This window comes from Saccostrea cucullata, unplaced genomic scaffold (assembly GCF_032062105.1).
Source record: "Saccostrea cucullata isolate Sc308-1 unplaced genomic scaffold, CSIRO_AGI_Scuc_v1 ctg2617, whole genome shotgun sequence".
Taxonomy (NCBI): domain Eukaryota; kingdom Metazoa; phylum Mollusca; class Bivalvia; order Ostreida; family Ostreidae; genus Saccostrea; species Saccostrea cuccullata.
In genome coordinates, this window is record NW_026918886.1 from 29,412 (window position 1) to 50,537 (window position 21,126).

The 21,126-nt window shown below is 33.3% G+C and overlaps 1 protein-coding gene and 1 long non-coding RNA gene across 3 annotated transcripts in view; both read right to left on the minus strand.

Annotated features, from left to right (window-relative positions):
- The window catches only part of LOC134274316 (uncharacterized), a 96,643-nt gene that overhangs the window by 7,621 nt on the left and 67,896 nt on the right, over positions 1 to 21,126 (minus strand). The gene's annotated exons all lie outside the window — the stretch shown is intronic.
- On the minus strand, positions 898 to 20,330 carry LOC134274293 (uncharacterized). Of its 2 annotated transcripts, none has more exons than XM_062756568.1 (9): positions 20,195 to 20,330; positions 15,711 to 15,898; positions 14,173 to 14,230; positions 6,907 to 7,165; positions 6,653 to 6,772; positions 6,185 to 6,299; positions 5,926 to 6,050; positions 2,332 to 2,429; positions 898 to 1,157 (listed from the first exon to the last, which is right to left on the minus strand). In XM_062756568.1, the coding sequence occupies exons 3-8, from the start codon at positions 14,185 to 14,187 to the stop codon at positions 2,371 to 2,373; spliced, it is 693 nt and encodes a 230-aa protein (XP_062612552.1). In that variant the 5' UTR covers positions 14,188 to 14,230; positions 15,711 to 15,898; positions 20,195 to 20,330; the 3' UTR covers positions 898 to 1,157; positions 2,332 to 2,370. The 2 variants fall into 2 exon arrangements, with proteins under 2 accessions (XP_062612552.1, XP_062612544.1); XM_062756560.1 differs by having other exon boundaries at positions 898 to 1,161.

Consider the following 21,126-nt stretch of genomic DNA (forward strand, 5'->3'; position numbering starts at 1 on the left):
AGAAGGGCCCTTGCTCATCATGGCTATATGGAAAGTTTATCTGCTTAATACCCAGGAGCAGAGAAGAAGAATTTTATAGTATTAATGTATTTTCACTATATTATCAATACATGTACAGCCCCACCCTAACACCAGAACCCATGACCCAGGGGCCATGAAATTCACAATTTTGGAAGAGACAGCCTTATTCAACATAATTATGTGTATGGTTTGTTTATAAGATACCCAGGAGAAGAGAAAGAGATTTTCAAAGAAATAATGCATCTTCACTATATAATCTATAGAGCCCCGCCCCAGCTCCTAAGAACCGCTGACCCTGGGGCCATGAAATTCAAAAATTTGGTTGAGACCGTCTTATTCAACATAACTATGTACATGGTTAGTTTATTTAATGCCCAGGAGCAGAGGAGAAGATTTAAAAAGAAATAATGTAATTTCACTATATAATCTATATAGCCCCGCCCTAGCACTACAACCCCAGACATCAGGGCCATGAATTTCACAATTTTGGTAGAGGACTCAATGCTGATTACAATCATGCAAACAGTTTGACTGCTTGATGTCCAGGGGTAAAAAATATCTTTAAAGATTGCATAATTTTTAGTGGTTTTGGCCTCACCCCTCAATCTCCAGGGGGCAGGGGCCATAAAATTCAAAATTTTTGTTCCCTTTCCCCCATAGATACTTTATGCCAAATTTGGTTGAAATTGGTTAAGCGGTTGCAGAGAAGAAGTTGAAAATGTTCAAATGTTTACACACGACGGACGACGGACGAAAACTGTTTTTTAATAGGTCGCCTGTGTTTACTCAGTTGACCTAAAAAGGAATATTTTGAAAAATATTTTTTAATTTGTCTAGATAAAACAAACCAATACCATGGTTTTTTATTTACACCTGTAATTTATTTTTACAAATCTTTCTGCTTCTTATATAAAATATTACGAAAAACGAGAAGAATAAAAAATGACACATCATCTCGTTAATTGGTCTTTTCATGGGCGATGTTCTGGTTTAGACGTTCAGGTCCAACTTATGAAATCCTCGATTGACGTTTAAATGTTGTTAATTGATGTCGTATCGTGATTGCATATTCCATTTCTTAAAATGAAGGCACAGACCAAACAGTCTTTTCTTGGATTTTGACAACTTTGCCCACTCTTTCTGAAAGATAAACAAGAGGTCCATTGATCGAATGAGGCCATATTCTTTTGACAAAGGAATTTGAATAAAAAGAAAAAAAATAAGGAATTTTTTTTATTTAAGGTATAAACATGTCTTTCAGTCATACAGTCGTTATTCCTCGAAGTCTTTATTTGATAATACAAATATATCAATACTCTTTTCTTCACTATATTTTATATCAATGTTTTCTTTAGCCAGTGGCTAAGGAGAAAAAAATCAAATGCGAAAAGAAGTTGCAGGTAGAAAGACAGATATCAAATACACTGTTCTAGGTGACTTTAAATGAGATACATGCAATAGGCTTTAAATATTTAAATTTATACTCTGTTGATAATACATGTACTCAAATTTGATTTGTTTGTAAGAAGGATTTAAAACTCAATAATGACCCCAAAATTGCTGTTTACAGCAATAATGACGTACAGGAATCAGTGCACGTAGGATATAATGACCAGATCATTATACATGTAATTATATTGCCCGCCAAAATATGATCTCTTTATCAAAATTCCTTTAATGGTGCATTTAAATAAAGCATAGAATCACATTAAACACAACATTAAAAACAACATTATTTTAAATGTGCATTGTTTGTTTTACATTCTCATACAGAGTACGATACATTTCTATCATTTACTCATTGAAAAAAAAAATCGGAACAATTCAGTTCAAAGGAATGCAGAAAAGGCTCTTTTATACAGTAAGTCATGATCAGATGCAAAACCTTACACGACTTGAGGAGGTAAACGTTAACAATTTTATTTTAGGAATATAGTGAATCCTAGTCAGAGAAGGAATTCTCCGACATAGATCTGTACGCACAAAAATTTTCAATAAATAGTTATAGTATAACATTTTATTACCCGTTTTGACTTCAACATGGACCTGGCTTACTCGCTAACCTGACCTCGGACACCATGCAGCTTCGGTCAGGTAAGCTCCTCTCGTGAGCCAGGTATTCGGTCCTTATTTCACCATGTTGACCTCAAAAGGGGAAAATAATTGTATATTGATATATTCTCTGACAATATATTCTCTGACAATAAAGTATAGATGGCTCAAATTACCTATCCCTTATATACATGTAAATAAATATCTAAGCATTGAAACAATATAAATTACAAAGGGTTTAATTTTTAATAGATATACCGTATAGGTTTCCATATGACCTGAGGCGATCCATTCTTATCAAATATCCTCATCCTGTATATCAGAATACCTTCTCTTCTCAACTTCTCTTATATTCCCTTATTAAATAAAAACTTCATTAAAGAATGGTTTTGGTTTTCTGTACATTCATACCATATAATAATAAAATATATGGACATACTGAACGGGTTCAAGCTCAAAAGTCCATTTAACACTACGATCTTAGAGCAGAGCAAACGCAGGCCTCCTTATCATCATAGGAAGGCTCAGGTGCCAATGAAGATTTGGCTTCCCTGCCAACAGATCACATCCGTGCTGTGCATTCATTCGACAATTCTGTGAGTAAATAAAGACCTTACGATGGGTAAGAAAAACGTCAGTATGCATTTGCCCTTATGATAAACTTATGTTTGCTTACAATGCCACTCTATTGACCACAGAACTTACGAAATGACAATTTTTCAAGGTACTGCTGATATTCCTTACTAATCAACATGTTTGTCATTAATTTACACCCTTGTCAAAAATTCTATATGTTTGTTTTCTATGTTGTTTATCGTTTTCTAAAAAAAATTTTTCACTCATCCTGAGAGGTCATCACTTGTCGGTGCAGAGCTGCAAATTTTGTTCAATATACTGTTTTTATAATTCTCAACTAAGCTTGGACTTTCAGTAGTGTTCAGTAAGGTGTGACATTCTCGGCGCTACGTTATAGCGTCTGTCAAATGGAGAAATAGATTCACATTTGTAAAAAAGAATAATAACATAAAGAACTTTAAATTATTGTTGACAGCGAAGATACGGCTTATCATTTCTTCGCCGGACGAGACAATGTAATTGGTTATTCAATACACGAGTTAATATTTGCCCGAATTTCTGTCCTATGTACGTATATTTCAACACAGAATGAAAGTTGTGTAAATTTCAGGTGCTAATTAAGTAAAGTCGAGAATTCCACGCCTAACTGAAAATTCAAGCTTACTTAAGAATGAAGAATTGTACATTGAGCAGTGAGGGATCTTTTTCGTTCAAGCAGGGACCTATATACTAACGGGATAGGCAACTCCTTCATCGCCATGTTTATTTACCCAAAACATCACGCACAACACTACACGTTTTTCAATTTACGTTTATTCAGAGTAAACAGGGTGTCTTTTGATTATTATCATTTATTCCTTTTATGTATTGGAATTGATTTATTGATAAATTTTAAAGAATAATAATAATATAATTTAAATATAAAGAAAACAAACACCGAAATCTGCGATTTCTCGGAAATATGGCCGATCGGGGCATGTGCTGATTTTGCATAAAACAAAATTACTATTAAGCTAAGGAGTATGATATGTGCTAAAAACAAATCTTGAATGATTTTTTGACAGATAATTAGATGATTTGATCTCAAATATGTGATAGCTTTAGAGATATAATTAATTAAAATTAACTTACGAAATCCTGCGACTTACGAGATATCGCGAGACTGCGGTAGTTTCCTATCCCGTTAGTATATAGGTCCCTGGTTCAAGGAATTACTGCGACACGGGACCTCGGTTTATACGGTCTCATCCGAAGGTCCGGTCGAAATGTGTAACTGGGAAACTTTAATCTGCGATGTAAGGGGCAATTCCTTACTTTGCGACTCTCGAACAGACGTTCTAACCACTGTACCACGCGGATGCGTTGTTCACACGTTGATCATACTCTATCGTATCGAATCATTGGAGAGATATATTGCCCCGTATGCAAGTGATGAAGATATACACATGTATTGCTGTACTAGTAAGGGTTGTTGACAAATAAGCGATTCCTTACATATAGATTTCATCATTTCACAAATGTACCTAAAGAGGAAAAATATCATCATCATCAGATGTTTCTTTACAAAGAAACAAAATCTTCCTTTAAAGGTTTTCAAAAGATATCAAGCGATAAAATTCCTTGAACAGATTCCATGCGTTTCGTAAACTTTATCTTAGACAGAATGACTCTTTTTGCAAATATATTCTTATTATTTATTGACTGGCATGTTTCATACCCATCGTAAGGCCTTTGTTTTTTTTTTCAAAGGAAAACGTACAATGGAATGACACGTGTTACTGCCCAAAAACAATAGATTCCCTGTAGTTTAAGACCATGAAACCTTTAGGGCTTTCTTTACCTGATTGACAGATTTGTATTGACTGTAGATTTCTACGAGATCAATTACTATCAGTTTTTTCCTCATATTTCAATCTTGAAGGTCTTAAGAATCTGATATGACTTCGACCCTCCCACCCAAACCCAAGATATGAACAAATCTAATGCAGCCTAAATCAATATAACAAAAGAAATGCATTCAAAGTTTTGCCATTTCTAGTCCAGGATATTTTTGATTTTTTTTAAAAAGATGACACTTCAGTTCGTTTGATTATATGTAGCTGTTTAATAACTAGATGCAAGTCATTCATGGGTGCCTTTTAAAAAAGTTTAATTGAAAATGACTCCTGAGTTTTTGTGATTTTAAAAAGTGAAAATAAAAATCTTTGTTTCCATACTTATTTTCAATAAAGAGTACCTAGTACATAATGGTAACCTTTCTGATCAAATATAGTGTTCACAGTAGGTGTAAGTAGCTGATAGGAAATTGAAGCCAGCATATTCCCCTCATGTAGAAAGTAAAAGAATATACTATACAGGTTCGGGTCCGCCCGAAGCATAATAGTGAAAATGGTACTTCACAAATAATTTTTTCACTTCTGTACCCGTTACATAATCTTTCTTATATATTTTGTAAAAGATAATATTTAACCAACTATTCTACTACGATTATTGCTGATATCAAAGAAATGCCGTGGACATTATTCTCCAATTAATCAGGAATGTCATCAAAAAATTATCAGATCAGAAACACGTATTAAACCTTGTTTGAAAGGCATGTTTAGCTATAGAATGAAATACTTGTTTAGACCACATTGATGTGTCATCTTTTGCATTATGAACACTGTAAATTGCATAAAGTTACTGATGAATGTCGATTTTTTTTTTAGCTAAGCGGGGCTATTCCAAAAGACCTCCCTACACATTTAAACAACGCAATATTAGTCCCAGTAAAGCAGTAAAACAAGAACATAATGATGTTATTGTATATTCATTGAAATCAATCAATAAATATTTCGAACAAATTTGTAATTTACAAAGGCTATTTTTAATGCAACGACAGCTCAAATCGCCTGCATTCCATACACAGGTTGTTTGCTGTAAAATGGAACAGAGTAATCGAGACATGGTGCCTAATTCATTTCTCTATAGAGGAAACGATCAACAATTTTTTAACTATCTTAGCAGAATGAGAATAAAGTCCTTGTTGTCATGAATGATGCAGGATAACCTACTCGGTCTCGAAATCTTGTTTGGAACATAAAAGCTAACGCCTCGGCTTTTATCTTTCATACAACATTTCTCGACGTCGGAGGTTTTCCTGCATCATTCACGAAAACGCAGATTTTATTTCTTAATTATACTTAGTTTTATGAATGTTGAGAAAAAAATAATGTACACTTATGTAGTTTTAAAAGTCAAATGCAGTTTTATGAAGAAGCATTTCTATCTACATACCGTTTTGCTTTTGTTTTAATCGTCTAAGAAAAATTCCTATCCCCACTGCTATTACTGTAAAAATTGTAATAAGCGAAATGGGTATGATATCACTCTTCATTACCCCCTCCTGTGCTTTTTCAGATCTGAAAAGATTAAAAGTCTAAGACATGCAATAACAACAGTGATAATCCAACGATTTTGAAAAATCCTTCTACTCGAAAGGAAATAATAAAACATAGATATTATATTTACATGTAATAGAAAATGAATATCTTACCGTTGATCTACTGGTTCTTCACTATCTTCTGTCACTGTGTGATTTATAAAGGTTCTTGTCATTGTCTCCACCCTGCTCGTTGCCGAGGTTGGTATCATATTATAGGAACCAAAGTCTGAAAAACCAGACCAAGTGGAGAAACATATAAGTCATTCATTTACAGTGAAAACTCTCTAATTTCACTTCTGTACAATTCGTCACACTATGAAATCCGACGTTAAATTTCCATTTTACTATTTTCCATGTGTTTAACACTTGGCAATCCGACACCTTGTCTATTTCGTCACAAACTTTGTCTCCCATGCATGTCAGATTTTACAGGTTTCACAGTATTAATTATTCAACAATTATAATTTGAATAATTAGTGTTTGTATCTGCTTATCACAAATAAATTAAAATAAAAAAAATAATTAAAATGTGCGTTTCTTGTACATCATTAAATTTATGAATTATTTAGTATGATTTACACAAGTAGGAACTGGTTGAGTTGTATGATGCGGGACATGGATTCTTGAAATTTGTACAGTCAGCTGTGTAACTCTTACGAATGCTCTGGAGTGCAACATTAAATTCTGTGCATTTCCCCGCTACAATGAAACAAAGGCATTATGGTTACAATGTGCTACGTAATTAATGTAAATTGTCTGATTATACACTGTATCAAAGACACACATACACACTAAAAAGGAATTGAAAACCGTTTTGTTATCAAAATGCGTACATAGAATAAAGCGAGAAGGAGCACACACTTCCACGGGTCCAGACATTCTTTCATTCAGAACACAGTGGTATTCGAAGGACCTGCAGTCTTGTGTGCGTTGAGTGCAGTTTTTTCGCAAAGCTGCTTCCACGTATTCTTGGGTATTTGAGGGACATGTTGACACAGATTTGATAGTTTCTAAAGATTCCCTACAAGCATTGTTCGGAAGCTCCACACTTTCTATTCCTTCCCAGATTATCCAAAGTACATTGATTATTGTCTGCAAAGAAAGTTATGATCACTCAATAAAAGCATCTTTAATTCTATGATCTATAAAGAAAAATATAAATTCATAAACAAGTTTTCAAAGTACGCCAACAGATTAATTTCATCTGTAAAACCTTACACATAAAGACTTTTCGAGAAAAAACAAATTTTCTTACTGACTGTAATAACCTGATGTGTTTTTTCTTTTGTTTATTGTTTAACGTCCCTCTTGAAAATCTTTGACTTGTAAGCAGGGAGAAGATATCACTTGCCGAAGAAGAGCTGCTAATGTAGAACTACACTTGACATTCAGAGCAATCAGTGAGCGATCTTTCTCCTCTAAGCACCTACTGCGAAATGTAACCTCATACATTTATATGTCTCATCTAAACGACTGCTTTTCGTGTCCCGGATAGGAGATTCGAACCCATGACCTTAAGATTAACTCCTTACTGTGCGGCATTAGAAGAACACAGTACCACAGTGCCATGCAAGCGAAGTTATGTTTTCTGCACGAACATTAAAAACAAACATTAAAGATTTAATGATTCATTGTCAGCAACAACTCACCAAAACAAGTTAATTTATGCGATTGTAGTCCAGAATTCTTGACAATTAATATTATGTATAAGCTATATGAATTTGTGTGGTCTGGATTTCGATTTTTATTTGCTGTTGAAAAGTATCTTAAGGTTCATGATTTGAAGTCGAGTACATGTATACGTTATCGTCAGTCAAGGTCTAAGAATTATACTCCAACATAATTAGGTTTTGATAGATATTAATTCAGCTTAATTGTGTCTGTAAAACTGAGACATGTTATCACATGATTGTGTGAAGATTTTTTTAGTTAACATGACTGTAATTGAACTGATACATTTTTGTAAACACTTTTAAACTTTTCTCTGCTTTTATTAATGATTATTTTGCAAAATAAAAGTTGAAAATATTACACTCTTCACAAATACATGTATTAAGTACACTAACAAAAGATAAAAAACATTTCAAAGTTTGCAAATATCTCTTTTTCTCATTACATTTACAGGAATAATTTTTTTTTTAATGAAATGATATATTAAAATCAAAATACTCCCGTTTTTCCCTTTCAAGAATGTCATTAAAAATACCTGCAGCAAGCAAGCAAACTAACAAAGCGTTATGTATACACTGTAAGTTATCTTAAAAGAAAATGTTATATTATTATATTCAGAAGCTAGTTTAGAGAAATAATGTCCCGCACATTCAATCTATTCGAAGGACAAAAACAATTAAGAGATGAATATGACCAATGAAATTCTAAAAGCTACATGAAGCTCAATGAAGCAAGTGTATAACAATTTTTTTGTGTTAATAGTACAGTGCAAACAAATTCATTTGATATTTTACAAAAAAAAAAAACAAAAACTTTTAATTTGCTGCTCACCTAATAGCTAAATAATTTGCAAGAGCACAAAGAAAGTACTTTTCTGCATAGGTTCCCAAAGCCAATTGAACTTAAGAGTGGCTAAAGCAAGAATAAAAAGAAAAGAAAAGAAAAAAGAAAACACACACAAGAAGATGCCGAAGGGCAACATCGCTCAACTGAGCACTTCCTCAAGGAAAAAGGATAATCCTTTGTATAACTGTGAACCCCCTTTAATGGATCCTCTATTTTCCCGGTTGGTCATGGTTTGAGCCATATCAATTTGTTGTTTTTATATATATTTGACCAATCTTTGCTTCGTTGTTTTTCTGAACAATTTTAAAGATTTTTATAATATCAAACTGAACTGATCAACCATTGTGGTCCCATTCCAATCATTTGTGGTCCCACTCTACCTCTGGGTTCATGATTTAAAGAAACTTGAATCTAAACAACCTGAGGAAACTTCTGCATAAATATGACCGAATGCAGCTTTGCTGTTCTTAAAAAGGTTTTTTAAAGATATACTCTACGTTTTCCTATGTATAACTTTGATCATAATAGCCCTACCCTTGCCCCCATCCCTTCCCGGATATATACAATACCTGAGTATGTTCCATATATCGATGACCAATCATAGCCTTCCGTTCTTGAGAAGGTTTTTGAAAGATGTTTCTTATATATTCCTGTGTTTTTGTATTCCAAACCCTACCCCAGAGGTCATGATTTGATTAAATTTGCAGACTAGCTACATGTACCTGATGATGCTTCAACCTACATGAGTTTCATTTTCCTAGCCTTTTGAAAGAAGAATCTTTTTGAGAAAGAGGATTTTTAAAGGGTGACATAAAATTTTCAATAATTATAATTATCATTGCTAGGGACAAATCGGGGCGCTTTATTTTAACAAACTTGAATCTTTTTACCTAAATATAATTTGTGCCCTGATTTGTTAAAATTGGGTCAGTGCTCCTTGAAGAGAAGATGAAAATGTGAAAAGTATAAGACAACAACGGCGACAGACAACGTACGATGATCGTTTGATAAATAATGCAACAAGTCATCTAAAAATAAAAAGAGTACGTACACTTAATGCATATTCTTAATAGTTTCTATCCGTCAAGGCATTCCCTGTTACCCTTAATAATTGTCTTTTATCCCATGTTTACCATGTTATCCATGAATATGACTCACTGGAGTTTTTATCATATCTCACAGTTAATTAGGTGCAGTCATGATATCACAATGATTTTTGCGTTAGCCTGATGAAGTAATATAAAATGGAGTCCTGTGTGTGACTGGTCGGCAGGGGATGCTCACTCCTCCATGACACCTGATTCCACCTATATTTTGAAGGACCGTGTTTGCTCCACTCCTATTTTGTATTGTTTTATGTACTTCTGATCTTGAATACTGTTCGTTATCTCCATATGTTTCATATATAACAATGTAAAAGCCAAGGTTCGGAGATAAAACAAACAATTTGTTCAATGTAAATCAAACCCTATAGCTACTACAAATCATAGGAGATCATCTACCGTATAATCCCTATTAACCGCCCGGGAGCTTAGGAAATTGCGACTGATTGATTGTATGTTGTTTAAGGTCTTCAGTGATATGGAGACGTTACAAGGGAACTGCGTGTTTAAGGTTATATCCGAAAGAACCGTGACTTTCACTTTAAGTGCCGAGCGCTTGGCGAAGGAACAGTCGTTACCTATGATTACGTCTTAGGTTTGACTCAGCGGCGCGAACGAGAATCGAACGCGGGCCTCCCGATCACGAAGCAAACGCTCTTCCGTGACCGTTAGGAAATTGCAAAAAGGGGCGGTTATTTTGGCATTCTCTTTCTAATATTTGAAAAAGAAATTCAAATAAAACCACTAAATCAATAACTAACTTTACTTAAATGAAGATAATCCACCCAAATTATGCTAAATGATTCATTTTCCACTGAAAAATTGGATAATAGATAAGTTTCATTTTCAATTTCTTTAAATTTTGGCAGATTTTTGATAAGATTCTAAATGATTTTAATCAACATATAGTTTGCCCTTATTTCCAGACAATTAAAAAAACCCTAGAGGGGCGCTTAAAGTGACAAGAGCGGTTAATAGGGATTATAAGATATATATAGAATATCACACTGCTCTTTTGATCTCGGCCCTGGTATCAGCCCGAGCGGCTGGTATCGGGCCAAGCCCGGTGGGTTCTTTATCGTGCCAACCAAAGGAAAGAACAAATATTTAGAAATTTTTCAATCAAGAGGTTTATATAATTTTGACGTAACAAAATTAAAGTTATCTTTCTTTATTTCGATGTTCCTGGAGATGTTGCTTGACGGCGAATAATCATATAATTTTCGTAAAAATTAAAATGTTCTTATTGGGGGAATTTTTGTTTTTCGGATTTCTATTTGTTTTGTAAATTTGTTTTTGGGTTTTCTATATTATTTGTCTGGTTACTGGATTTGGTTATAAACTCCCGGGATCGTTCCTCGCTTTTCCGCATGTGAGAGGTTTTAAGGGCCAGGGAAAACCTTCAATAAATATTTTTACAAAATATACTTAACCTTATTAGAAATATAACTACTTATAATATAAAAAGTTTAACTTGTAAATAAAATAAGCCATGTGAAAATTTAATTATGTTTACCATAACGCGCGCAAGTCTACGAAATAATCTTACCTGTATAAATGCAACCAGAAAGAGACAAATTTCAGCTTTCCACTGCCGAATTGTCCCACTGAGCTACATTTATACTCCCGTACATGTCCTGCATATTTTAATATTTCTTTAATTACTTTTATCCTTAGAGCTCGCGTTCGTTATCTTTGTCCGGCTAAATGATTTATCTCTGGGAACTATCCAGATTAAAAGTTAAGCTCCCATCGGTCTGCATCTTTAATTCCTTTTAACCAAATCCATCTTTTCATATACCAATAAGTAAATTTATTTTATCCTCAGCGCTCGTATCTGCTATCTCTCTAAGCCGAATAGTGCAAATCCATAAAATATATTAGAGAATTTTATTTTTACTGCAAATTTTGTTACGATATAATTATAGAAAGATTTACTTCGTCTAGTCATTAAAAAGAATAGTCCTGGTGTTTTGAAACATTTCATTTCGAAGTACATTAGATAACAAAGATTTTAAAAGGTCGAATCTTAAAAAATATTCTACTTTCACTTTGGATCGAACCGGGGTTACCACTTCTTCAACGAATCGTTACATTTTGTAAATTTGAGATTTATAGTAACTGTTTGTTTTGTTTACGATATATAAAATAAATTAAAAATGGCATATTACATGAAAAATTTGTATTGTCTTACTGTCAAAGCAAATAAACGTCCATATTTTCAAAACATGATTTGTTGCTGACCTAGTAGTAAACAAGAATTACCTCTCTTACGTCACAAGTGCTATCATTTGCCGTACTTTTTAAAAAACAATTTTCTCAAAATTCTAACATAATTAAATATTTTTTAAAGATTCTGGTTAAATTTCCGATTTTCAATTTTTTTTTTAATACTTCAATATGAATTTTACTCTTAATTCACACAAATTAAACAGAAATAATGATTTGAAATTTGAGGGTGAGGCATCCCTTGACGACGGGCCGAGAAAGAGATATCTCAGCCCTGAGGGCGAGACAGCCCTAGTTCCTAGGTGCTGTCTCGCCTAGTCCAAAACGCCCGTATCAGAGCTGATACACTTCTAGGTATATGATATACATGTACATGTATGTCTTAATATCCATGAACAGAAATCCTCATTGTATTCATCTTCAGGAATGCCCAAAAAAGCACCAGTCTGATTTATATCTTTCCCATGACATATCTGACAATGTAAATCTTCCTGTGATTGTTTGCATGTGCTCTGAGCAATGGAAAGGTTTTGTTTACTTTCTTTTCTTTAATATTCTATTTAATTTTCTAAGAGTTTATACAACCGCGTTGTATATCAGAGGAAAAATACACTGGTCTCCGAAATTTGGACTATCGTTGCTGGGAATCTTTTTTTCACTGTACTTGATGCGTTTCAAAAACAGTTACCATTGCTAGTTCTTTATTTGAATGTACTGTAGACGTACTTTTTTCCAAGGGGTCATAATTCCGCGGATTCTAAATTTCTGTTTAATCCGCTGGTAGATAATTACGCGGATTTTCTAAACTGTCACTTTATGCTTTACATTTATATTAAGTGCGCTTAGACAAATTTCCGCGGAATTTGTGACCGCGTACATAGCGTAAATTAATACCACGTCGGAAAAAAGTACTTTTACAGTATGTACATGTGCTAATTATAATGGACCTCTTTAAATAAACGAAAACTAATAGTACATGTTTTGAGCCCTTGCCTCTCTTTTTCATGTAAAAAGACCCCATTTCCTTTGATTCAGCATTTTTTAAATTAATTTTTTAAATTAAATTTTGACTAAAATGATGCTTATCAATTTGGTATGTGTCTTAAGGCAGTCAAACATCATCAGAAATATTTGTCATTTTTCTTTAAACAGTATATTGGTTGTTTTAAGTCTTTGTCGCCAAAATCATTCGTAACATTTTTATTTCATTCCCGATTGTTTTTAGAACACATTTTTTAGTATATCCCTTCGTTTACTGAAATATGGCAGATCCTATGATTCCTGGACTTGCCTCTGCTTTCTGAAAGGTTTTTTTTTTCAAGTTTGGAAAATGAAACAAGTCAAAGGGTGAACGATCTGGCGAATATTGTTGTTGTGTGAAAACATTAACTTTCTGTTTATCCCCCAAACTCCTTTACTCTTTATGGCGTGTTGGTTTGGACGCTGTAATGAAGAAATTTAATATAGGTTCCCGATTCGGGTTCCATCCTCTCATAAACATTTTGTTTGTTTGTTTTTTTTGTTTTACAGAAATTTGCTTTCTAGACTACACAAAAATTGAACTGCCTCAATGAATTCTTTGAGGCAGTTCAATTTTTGAGTAGTTGAATAAGAATTTGATCAACCAGATCGCTAATTTAAGAAAAGGCATATGAAACTTTTTGTGTTTTATCAATTCTTTGCTCTTCTTATTGTAAATGTGTTTTGAGGGTTCAAAGCATGGGAATCATGTTTCACTATCTTCTTAAATTCCAAACGAATGTGAATGACTATAATTCTTTTTTTTTTTTTAAATTATTGTTTAGACATTCTTGACACTCTCGTTTTTACTCATTTTTTCAAATATACGGTAACCTTGAGTACTAAGCAGATTTTGCTGTCAAATGTTTCTTCAGAAATCAAATGCCTCAACATTTATGATAATATACATGTTGTATAAATTGCATTTCTTACTGAATGACCCTCGCACAAACTTTAATAAAAAAAACTCACTTTAGCCTTCGGCTCATGTGCACTTAAACGTCTATAAGGGCTAATCATATAAGCTGCAATTTTCAAAGACTGTGTGTTGACTACGTTATGAAAGCTTTCTAACCATAAACTATTTCTTTACGATATATGTATCAGCATTGATATCCAGTCTCTAGAAAATATCTTTTCTAAAAATGGTGCTGGAGAAAGCAAATGAATTTATGTATTGAGTTAAAGAGAGAGATAACAACAGTGCACAAGCAAAAAAACATCTCTCACCCCAGTCCAATTCATTTTGATAACGGAAAAAAATCAACCTTGAAAATTCAGAAATACTCTGTAAAAATGAATAAAAAAAGATTTTTTTGGCATGCTGTCAATGAAAACAAGCTAATGTAGAAAAAAGTATATGTCCCCTGCTTTAGGGAGAATAAGTGTATGCTGATGTAGAGAGGAGGAGTCAAACAAAAGGAGGGGGGTTAAGAGTGGCGGACAGGGCTTTTGGAAGTTATGGTATAAAATGTCATTGAGGAAGCAAATCCTCGAAAGCTTCTCGAGATATCGCGTTGAAATGACATTTGACCCAATACCCAATTTAAGTCCAAATACTCTAAAAGACACGACAAAACGAAATCAAATTAAAATGCAAGGTCAGATATAAAATAATGTTTAAAATAACAAGACCTGTTATTTTGCGCATTCTGGCCTTTTATGGATGACGGAAAAGGAAATAACTGATTATGAGATATAGAGCGTTAATAAAGATGCTATTGAAATAAATTAATGTTGTTCTAAGATTTGTATCGTTATATAATTTTACTACAGCATATTGGTTAATAACTTTTATTATTGATATACCTAAAAATGTTATCTTTGAATACAGTCTTTTAAATTTGTCATAGTATCATATGTAACAATTACTATTGCCAAAGTTAACTTTTCTGATAACATTTTGTCTGTTGTCCGTCTGTCCTCCTGTCTGTTCGTCTATCTATCTCTACATGTAGGAAAAATCTTTAAACATCTTCCTCTGGTGAACAAAAAAGTCATGATCGGACGATTTCTTAGGTATGGTAGATTCTAGTCTGTTGACATCATAACCCCCGGTGGTAGGCTGGGGCCACAAAGGACAATCCAAATATTCATATATAGAAAAATCTTCAAAAATCTTTTTATCAAGAACAATGATATTTATGAGGAAACATTTTAAGGTTGTCAAGTTTGTTAAAAGCATGACCCCCGGTGAGTAAGGAGGGGACAAATTGAGTTCAATCTTATAGGGAAAAAAAAGCCAAAGTATTTCAAAGACATTTGTGTGCATTTTTAGTGTAGATTCAAGTTACATGTATTAATTCAAATAAGTACCTACCTTTCAGTGGTACATTAATGATCGGGAGCACTTAGGCTTTTAAGCATTTGAAATTTGGTTTGATCTTTGTTTGTTTTCCTAGCCACAATGCTCAGGTGAGCGATATGCCTTATGGAACTCTTGTTTTACTGTCCTGTGACTTATATCTTGTCCTTTAAAATCAATTTATTTGTTAGTAAACCCCTTAAAATTCGCCCGTCTCATTTTAAAAAGAAGATAACAGTATTCGGTTATAAGGCTAAAATTAGAAAATACCTGTAGCAACGAAAAAGACTAAAAAAGGTCAAGCATTTTCACAGCTTATTTTTTGGGTTTGGGGGAGGGTAATTGATAATTCTTGTTGCACGTAAAGATAAGAATTTTATTAAGTTGATATGTTTGAAAAGTTATTGGGAGCAGAAAAAATCAGTATAATCAAATCATAAAAGAATTAAATAAAAGTCGTTACCTGGTCTTCAGATAAACAAATTAGCCGATTAAATCCTGAAACTCTCAGCTCCAAAGATATTCACTTTAATCTTTGTTCAGCAAACTTCCGTGGCAATTGATTTTTTTTAAAATAAAATTTTGATGACTTGATCACGTCATTGAAGTGCCATTGAATTATTCAAAGCAAGTAATTTAAACAGGACACATCTGCAGAAAAATTTTAAAAAGAGCTTTAAAATCATGAAAATACACCAACGAATCCTCACGGGAGGATAACAATGTTTGTTTACCTTAGCAGTAAGGGGTCGCCTTTTAAGAAATGAAAATTATTGGGACATTTACAAAATGCACTCCAATCTTCTAGGTTACAAATTTATGTTCCATAACATAATCATGCCCATAAATTGTGTGTTATTCAGGTGAGGTAAGCACAGAAAGAATTTTAAAAAGAAAAATAGGGCAAAATTAGAAACGAATTAAATAACGTTGTTATATCAAGATTCTATTCGAAGCAGTAATTAATATATACGACTCTTCAAAAAAAAAAAAAAAAAAAAAAAAAAAAAAAGAGAAAGAAAACCATGTAGGAAATTAACCTGAAAAATGTAAGAAAGTTTTTTCATACATGGTAGGAAATTAACCTGAAAAATGTAAGAAAGTTTTATCATACAACTTTTTTTTCTAAATGGATTTATGATATGATTTGAGTAAAATGCGTTATCTATTAATGCAATTGTTAAATTTTCAGCTATTCTACAAACCTCATAGACAAAGAAAACTTTGTTTTGCAAATTTCCAAAACTAAATTTATCTCAATTTTCATTTGTTTGATTTTTATATAATTCTTTCAGGCACAGATGGTCTATCAAAAGCAGGTCTCTGGATAATTTGAATCTGTCTTTATCTGAAAGCTGACCTATCTAAAAAGCTGTTACATAGCACGAAAAGGAAAATAGGCGACTTGAAGCAGGTGTAGCACAGCCTATGATTGCAATCTGATTAAAATGAGATTCTTTGATCCGCTCACATAGATCGCTACACAAGGATCTGAGGAAACCCCATTCAGGGTCATCTCCAGGTGACATTTCTAATAAAAATATTCATGAAAATTTTGACCAATCAGAGAGGTCGTACTTAAGCGACATTCGGGAAAACGAAATTAGAAGTGAAAGTAGCTGCGGAGAAGATCTTGTCGTTTCGTACAAAACAAAGAGCTGAAAAACAAGACAAAAGCAAGTACTTATTATATTACTGTACAGAAAAGACTGTAGTCCTTCTCTTGATAGGCTACAGAAACTAGGTCACGATTTTTCCATTCGTGTATCATCGGGCCTTTCCCCTTTGTAACTGAATTCCGAGATACTTTCCAATTCTCCAAAGTAAACATTTGATTGGATAATTCAAAGGTCACCAGGAGATGACCCTGAATGGGGTTTCTTCAGATCCTTGTGTAGCGATCTATGTGAGCGGATCAAAGGATCTGATTTTAATCAGATTGGCTATGATTGCAAAAGATTTTTGTGTTACGCACAGCACCATATCTAACTTATAAAACGTACCATTAGCATAGAACACCCGACTTTTGCAAAAATACGACAGTCACGTGTGACATCAGCAGTACAGGATCAATCTAGAGGATTACGTAAATTTCATGAATGGTTCACAATTACGTCATCTACAGCATTTGCCATTCCTGAACTGGACAGAACATCTAGCAAGACCGTTTGCAGATGACTATAGAATGATGTAATTATGTCAAGAGGATTATTCATCCCTTGTTCTGACCCCACAACACCCCACATATCGTCTTTAAAGATCTCACATCAACAGAATATGGCCACAGCAATACTGCTGAACATTTTGGTTTAGCAACTAGTCCAGAATGTTTATCAGAAAGTCTGTTATAATTTACGAGTGCTAAGACTTCGTAATGAACGTTATACAGAAAACTGCCTCTAGGACACTGAAAGATTTTGTGGTGGGAGTGTTACATGTATGATATGGAAAATGGTATTACATTAAAGTAAGAATGATGTGGTTCATATTCAAATGGCGTTGATAGAGAAAGGTACTCTAACGATAGACTACCTGCAGATGTAATTTCAAGTTTGCAGCATCCTTGAGCCGTATTTTAATCTGACAATACACAGCCACATACGGCTTGTTTGATTATCACATTCTTGCAAAGCAATAACAACATGTTTCTACCTTACGCATCAAAATCGCCAGATTCAAACCCAGTGGAGTAGCATAGAAGAAACTGGATTGTCATGATTTGCCAAAGACAATCGCATCCCCACACTCTGCAACAGCTGACCAAAGCTCTACATTTGGAGTGGGAGAGTATTCCTATACAATTATATAAGACACATTTGCTTTCATTAAATGACGTTTTTGGCTATCATTTATGTCTATCGGGGACATATTAGATATTGGTTTTCAAATGACCTTGAACCGTCTATGATTTTAAAAGTCTTAGGTATTTATGAAATTTAGATAGTATACATATTGATTTCTGTATTATCAATACATTTTACTAAATAATCTTTATATTCAAAATGTCATAAATATTCTTTTTTATATCATATATACACTATTTTAGTTCCTTTCTTGATTTTAATCAGAGATGAACATCGAAGATCAAATTCAAAAGTACCTTACGATTCATTAACCGCGCATTGTTCATGAACCACGATGTACATGTACCTTGGCTTAGATTGAACGGTTAAACATCAAAAACAGGCCTGTCCAAAAACTAAAATAGTAAAAAGTTGACAAGACGTCATTTTATTTCATTTTCTTTAATCAATGATAGAAAAGTAAATAAAATTGTATAGGAATTTATTGAGAATTGTATTTATTTTGTACAAGAACTGTCCGATTTAAAGTCATATGGCGTATTTTGATCAGTTCAGACTAACTAAAATAAAAAAAAAAGATATTTCTATTTGTTTTGATACTTTGTATAAAGATAGGACTTTCCTGTAAATTGCACAATTCTATAAATCAAGCACGTTTCATAGATATCAAGATTTAAAATAATAACTGATTTATTTCCTACCCTGAATTCAAATATATGACACAGTTTAAAATCAATTTAACTAACGAAAAGTGATGTTATTCAAGAAAAGAATCGATGATTTTCTCTTCATTTGATCGTAAATAACAAATAAAACTGTATGCTCATCAACTCTCAAACTTGTTATTTTTTTAAAAATATTTAGCTCAGTTACACCATACATGTATATAACTATAAAAATATATAATCGTAGGCTGGTAGATGTTTGCATTTATGTTCCTTAGTTCTCCTGCCAGACAACTGAGCTTGTTTTTTGGCTAAAGCAGGCAAAAATAAACAACATAATTGAAGTGAAAAATGTCATTTATTGAAGTAAATGACGTAAAGGTAGTAAAACATATTTACAATACAAGAAAGGGGGTCAGGTAAGGGACTTAAACATAAAATATTACACATCTTTATCACAATATTGCACAATCTGACCCCCAGCACCATAATGTCATTGTAAATGATATACAATAGAAAAAAGGGGGATCAACCAGCAGACTAATTAAGAAATCAAAACCTGGAAAAACATTGTCATGTATAGTATACATATTATATATCTTCAGTTGACCCCCTATTAAACATAAAAAGTTCTAAACATACATGAAAATAAATGTGTTACATTGCTGCCTGCTATCAAAAAAGGTGGGTAAAAGAACATAAAACACATGGAGGAAGAAGGGGATGGATGGTGGGTACGAAAAATTGAGCAGTACAAATGACGTGACTTTCTCTTCTGGCAAAAAGATAAACAATGGACACGTGATAGCAAAGCGCTTTGCTGATTGGTTGAAAACAATACGGAAAGGGGTAAATCAAGTTACATAAGTAAAGCCGGGATGACACATTGCATAAGTCTATTACAAAAGAGACATTGTTATACAATAATTTAATATAAAGAAATATACAAGAACATGTCACATAAAGGTCATTATTTACAATAATAACTTATTTATGTTCCTTAGTTCTCCTGCCAGACAACTGAGCTTGTTTTTTGGCTAAAGCAGGCAAAAATAAACAACATCATTGAAGTGAAAAATGTCATTTATTGAAGTAAATGACGTAAAAGTAGTAAAACATATTTACAATACAAGAAAGGGGGTCAGGAAAAGGGACTTAAATATAAAATATTACATATCTTTATCACAATATTGCACAATCTGACCCCCAGCACCATAATGTCATTGTAAATGATATACAATAGAAAAAAGGGGGATCAACCAGCAGACTAATTAAGAAATCAAAACCTGGAAAAACATTGTCATGTATAGTATACATATTATATATCTTCAGTTGACCCCCTATTAAACATAAAAAGTTCTAAACATACATGAAAATAAATGTGTTACATTGCTGCCTGCTATCAAAAAAGGTGGGTAAAAGAACATAAAACACAGCCACAATCCAATTGCAAATTATTTTTCTCGAACAACTCGTACCGTTCACTGTAGCTTAGACGGTATAGCTTTCGCCTCAAGATCGGCTGATCTAAATTGATAGAAATGGGTAGCACTGTTCCCTCGTCATGCGCTCGGCACTTTATGTGAAAGTAGCTGGTCCTTCGAATAAGACCTTAGAACCAAGATACCGTGACACAGCAGGCGTTGGCACGATAAAGATTCCTCACGGCTCAATGACCCTGAGTGTCGATTAAAGGTCGAAATTTGAAGCCCTTCAACCGCATATGATGACATCTCTATATAAGTGAAAAATTCTCGACTTGGACGTAAAACAACATACAATCAATCGAACAACTTTTTAAAGCATAGCGGAGAAGCTATAGGAAATTTTATTATCCATAGAGTCATTCAATTCCTCTAAATTATGCAAATTATAACAGAAGGTATTCAGCTGCTATTTGATAGCGGACATAAAAATGTTTATCTGTTATACATGTATTAAACATATGTCTTCTTTTCATCCGAACAGTGTTCTCTACGAATTCCATTCAAAGTTGACACACGTCTTTTCTTGTATTATGCCACTCTAACCTCTGCCATCTGCTTATACATTCACCGAAGGGGTAACAAACGACAACTCCGCAAGGGCAAATGATATATATCATACTAAATCGTGAATCGACAAAGTTGAAAACCCATAACAAAAGAGTGGACATTTGTTTAAAATGAGATTTTTGAACAGATAATAAATGTTTAATGGACTTTTACTTATATTATTTATATATTCAAAGAAATATATAAAAGTTTAAGAAAGATTTTACCGTTAAGGCTTTGGATAGTAATGTTGCCCCTGCTTTTCAGTTCAACTAGTGGATTTGCTAACTGAAAAAAAAAATGGCATACCTGTTTTATTTCCTTAAACCCCCACCTCCTTCCTTGAATGCAAATGGAAAATTGAAATAAAAATATTG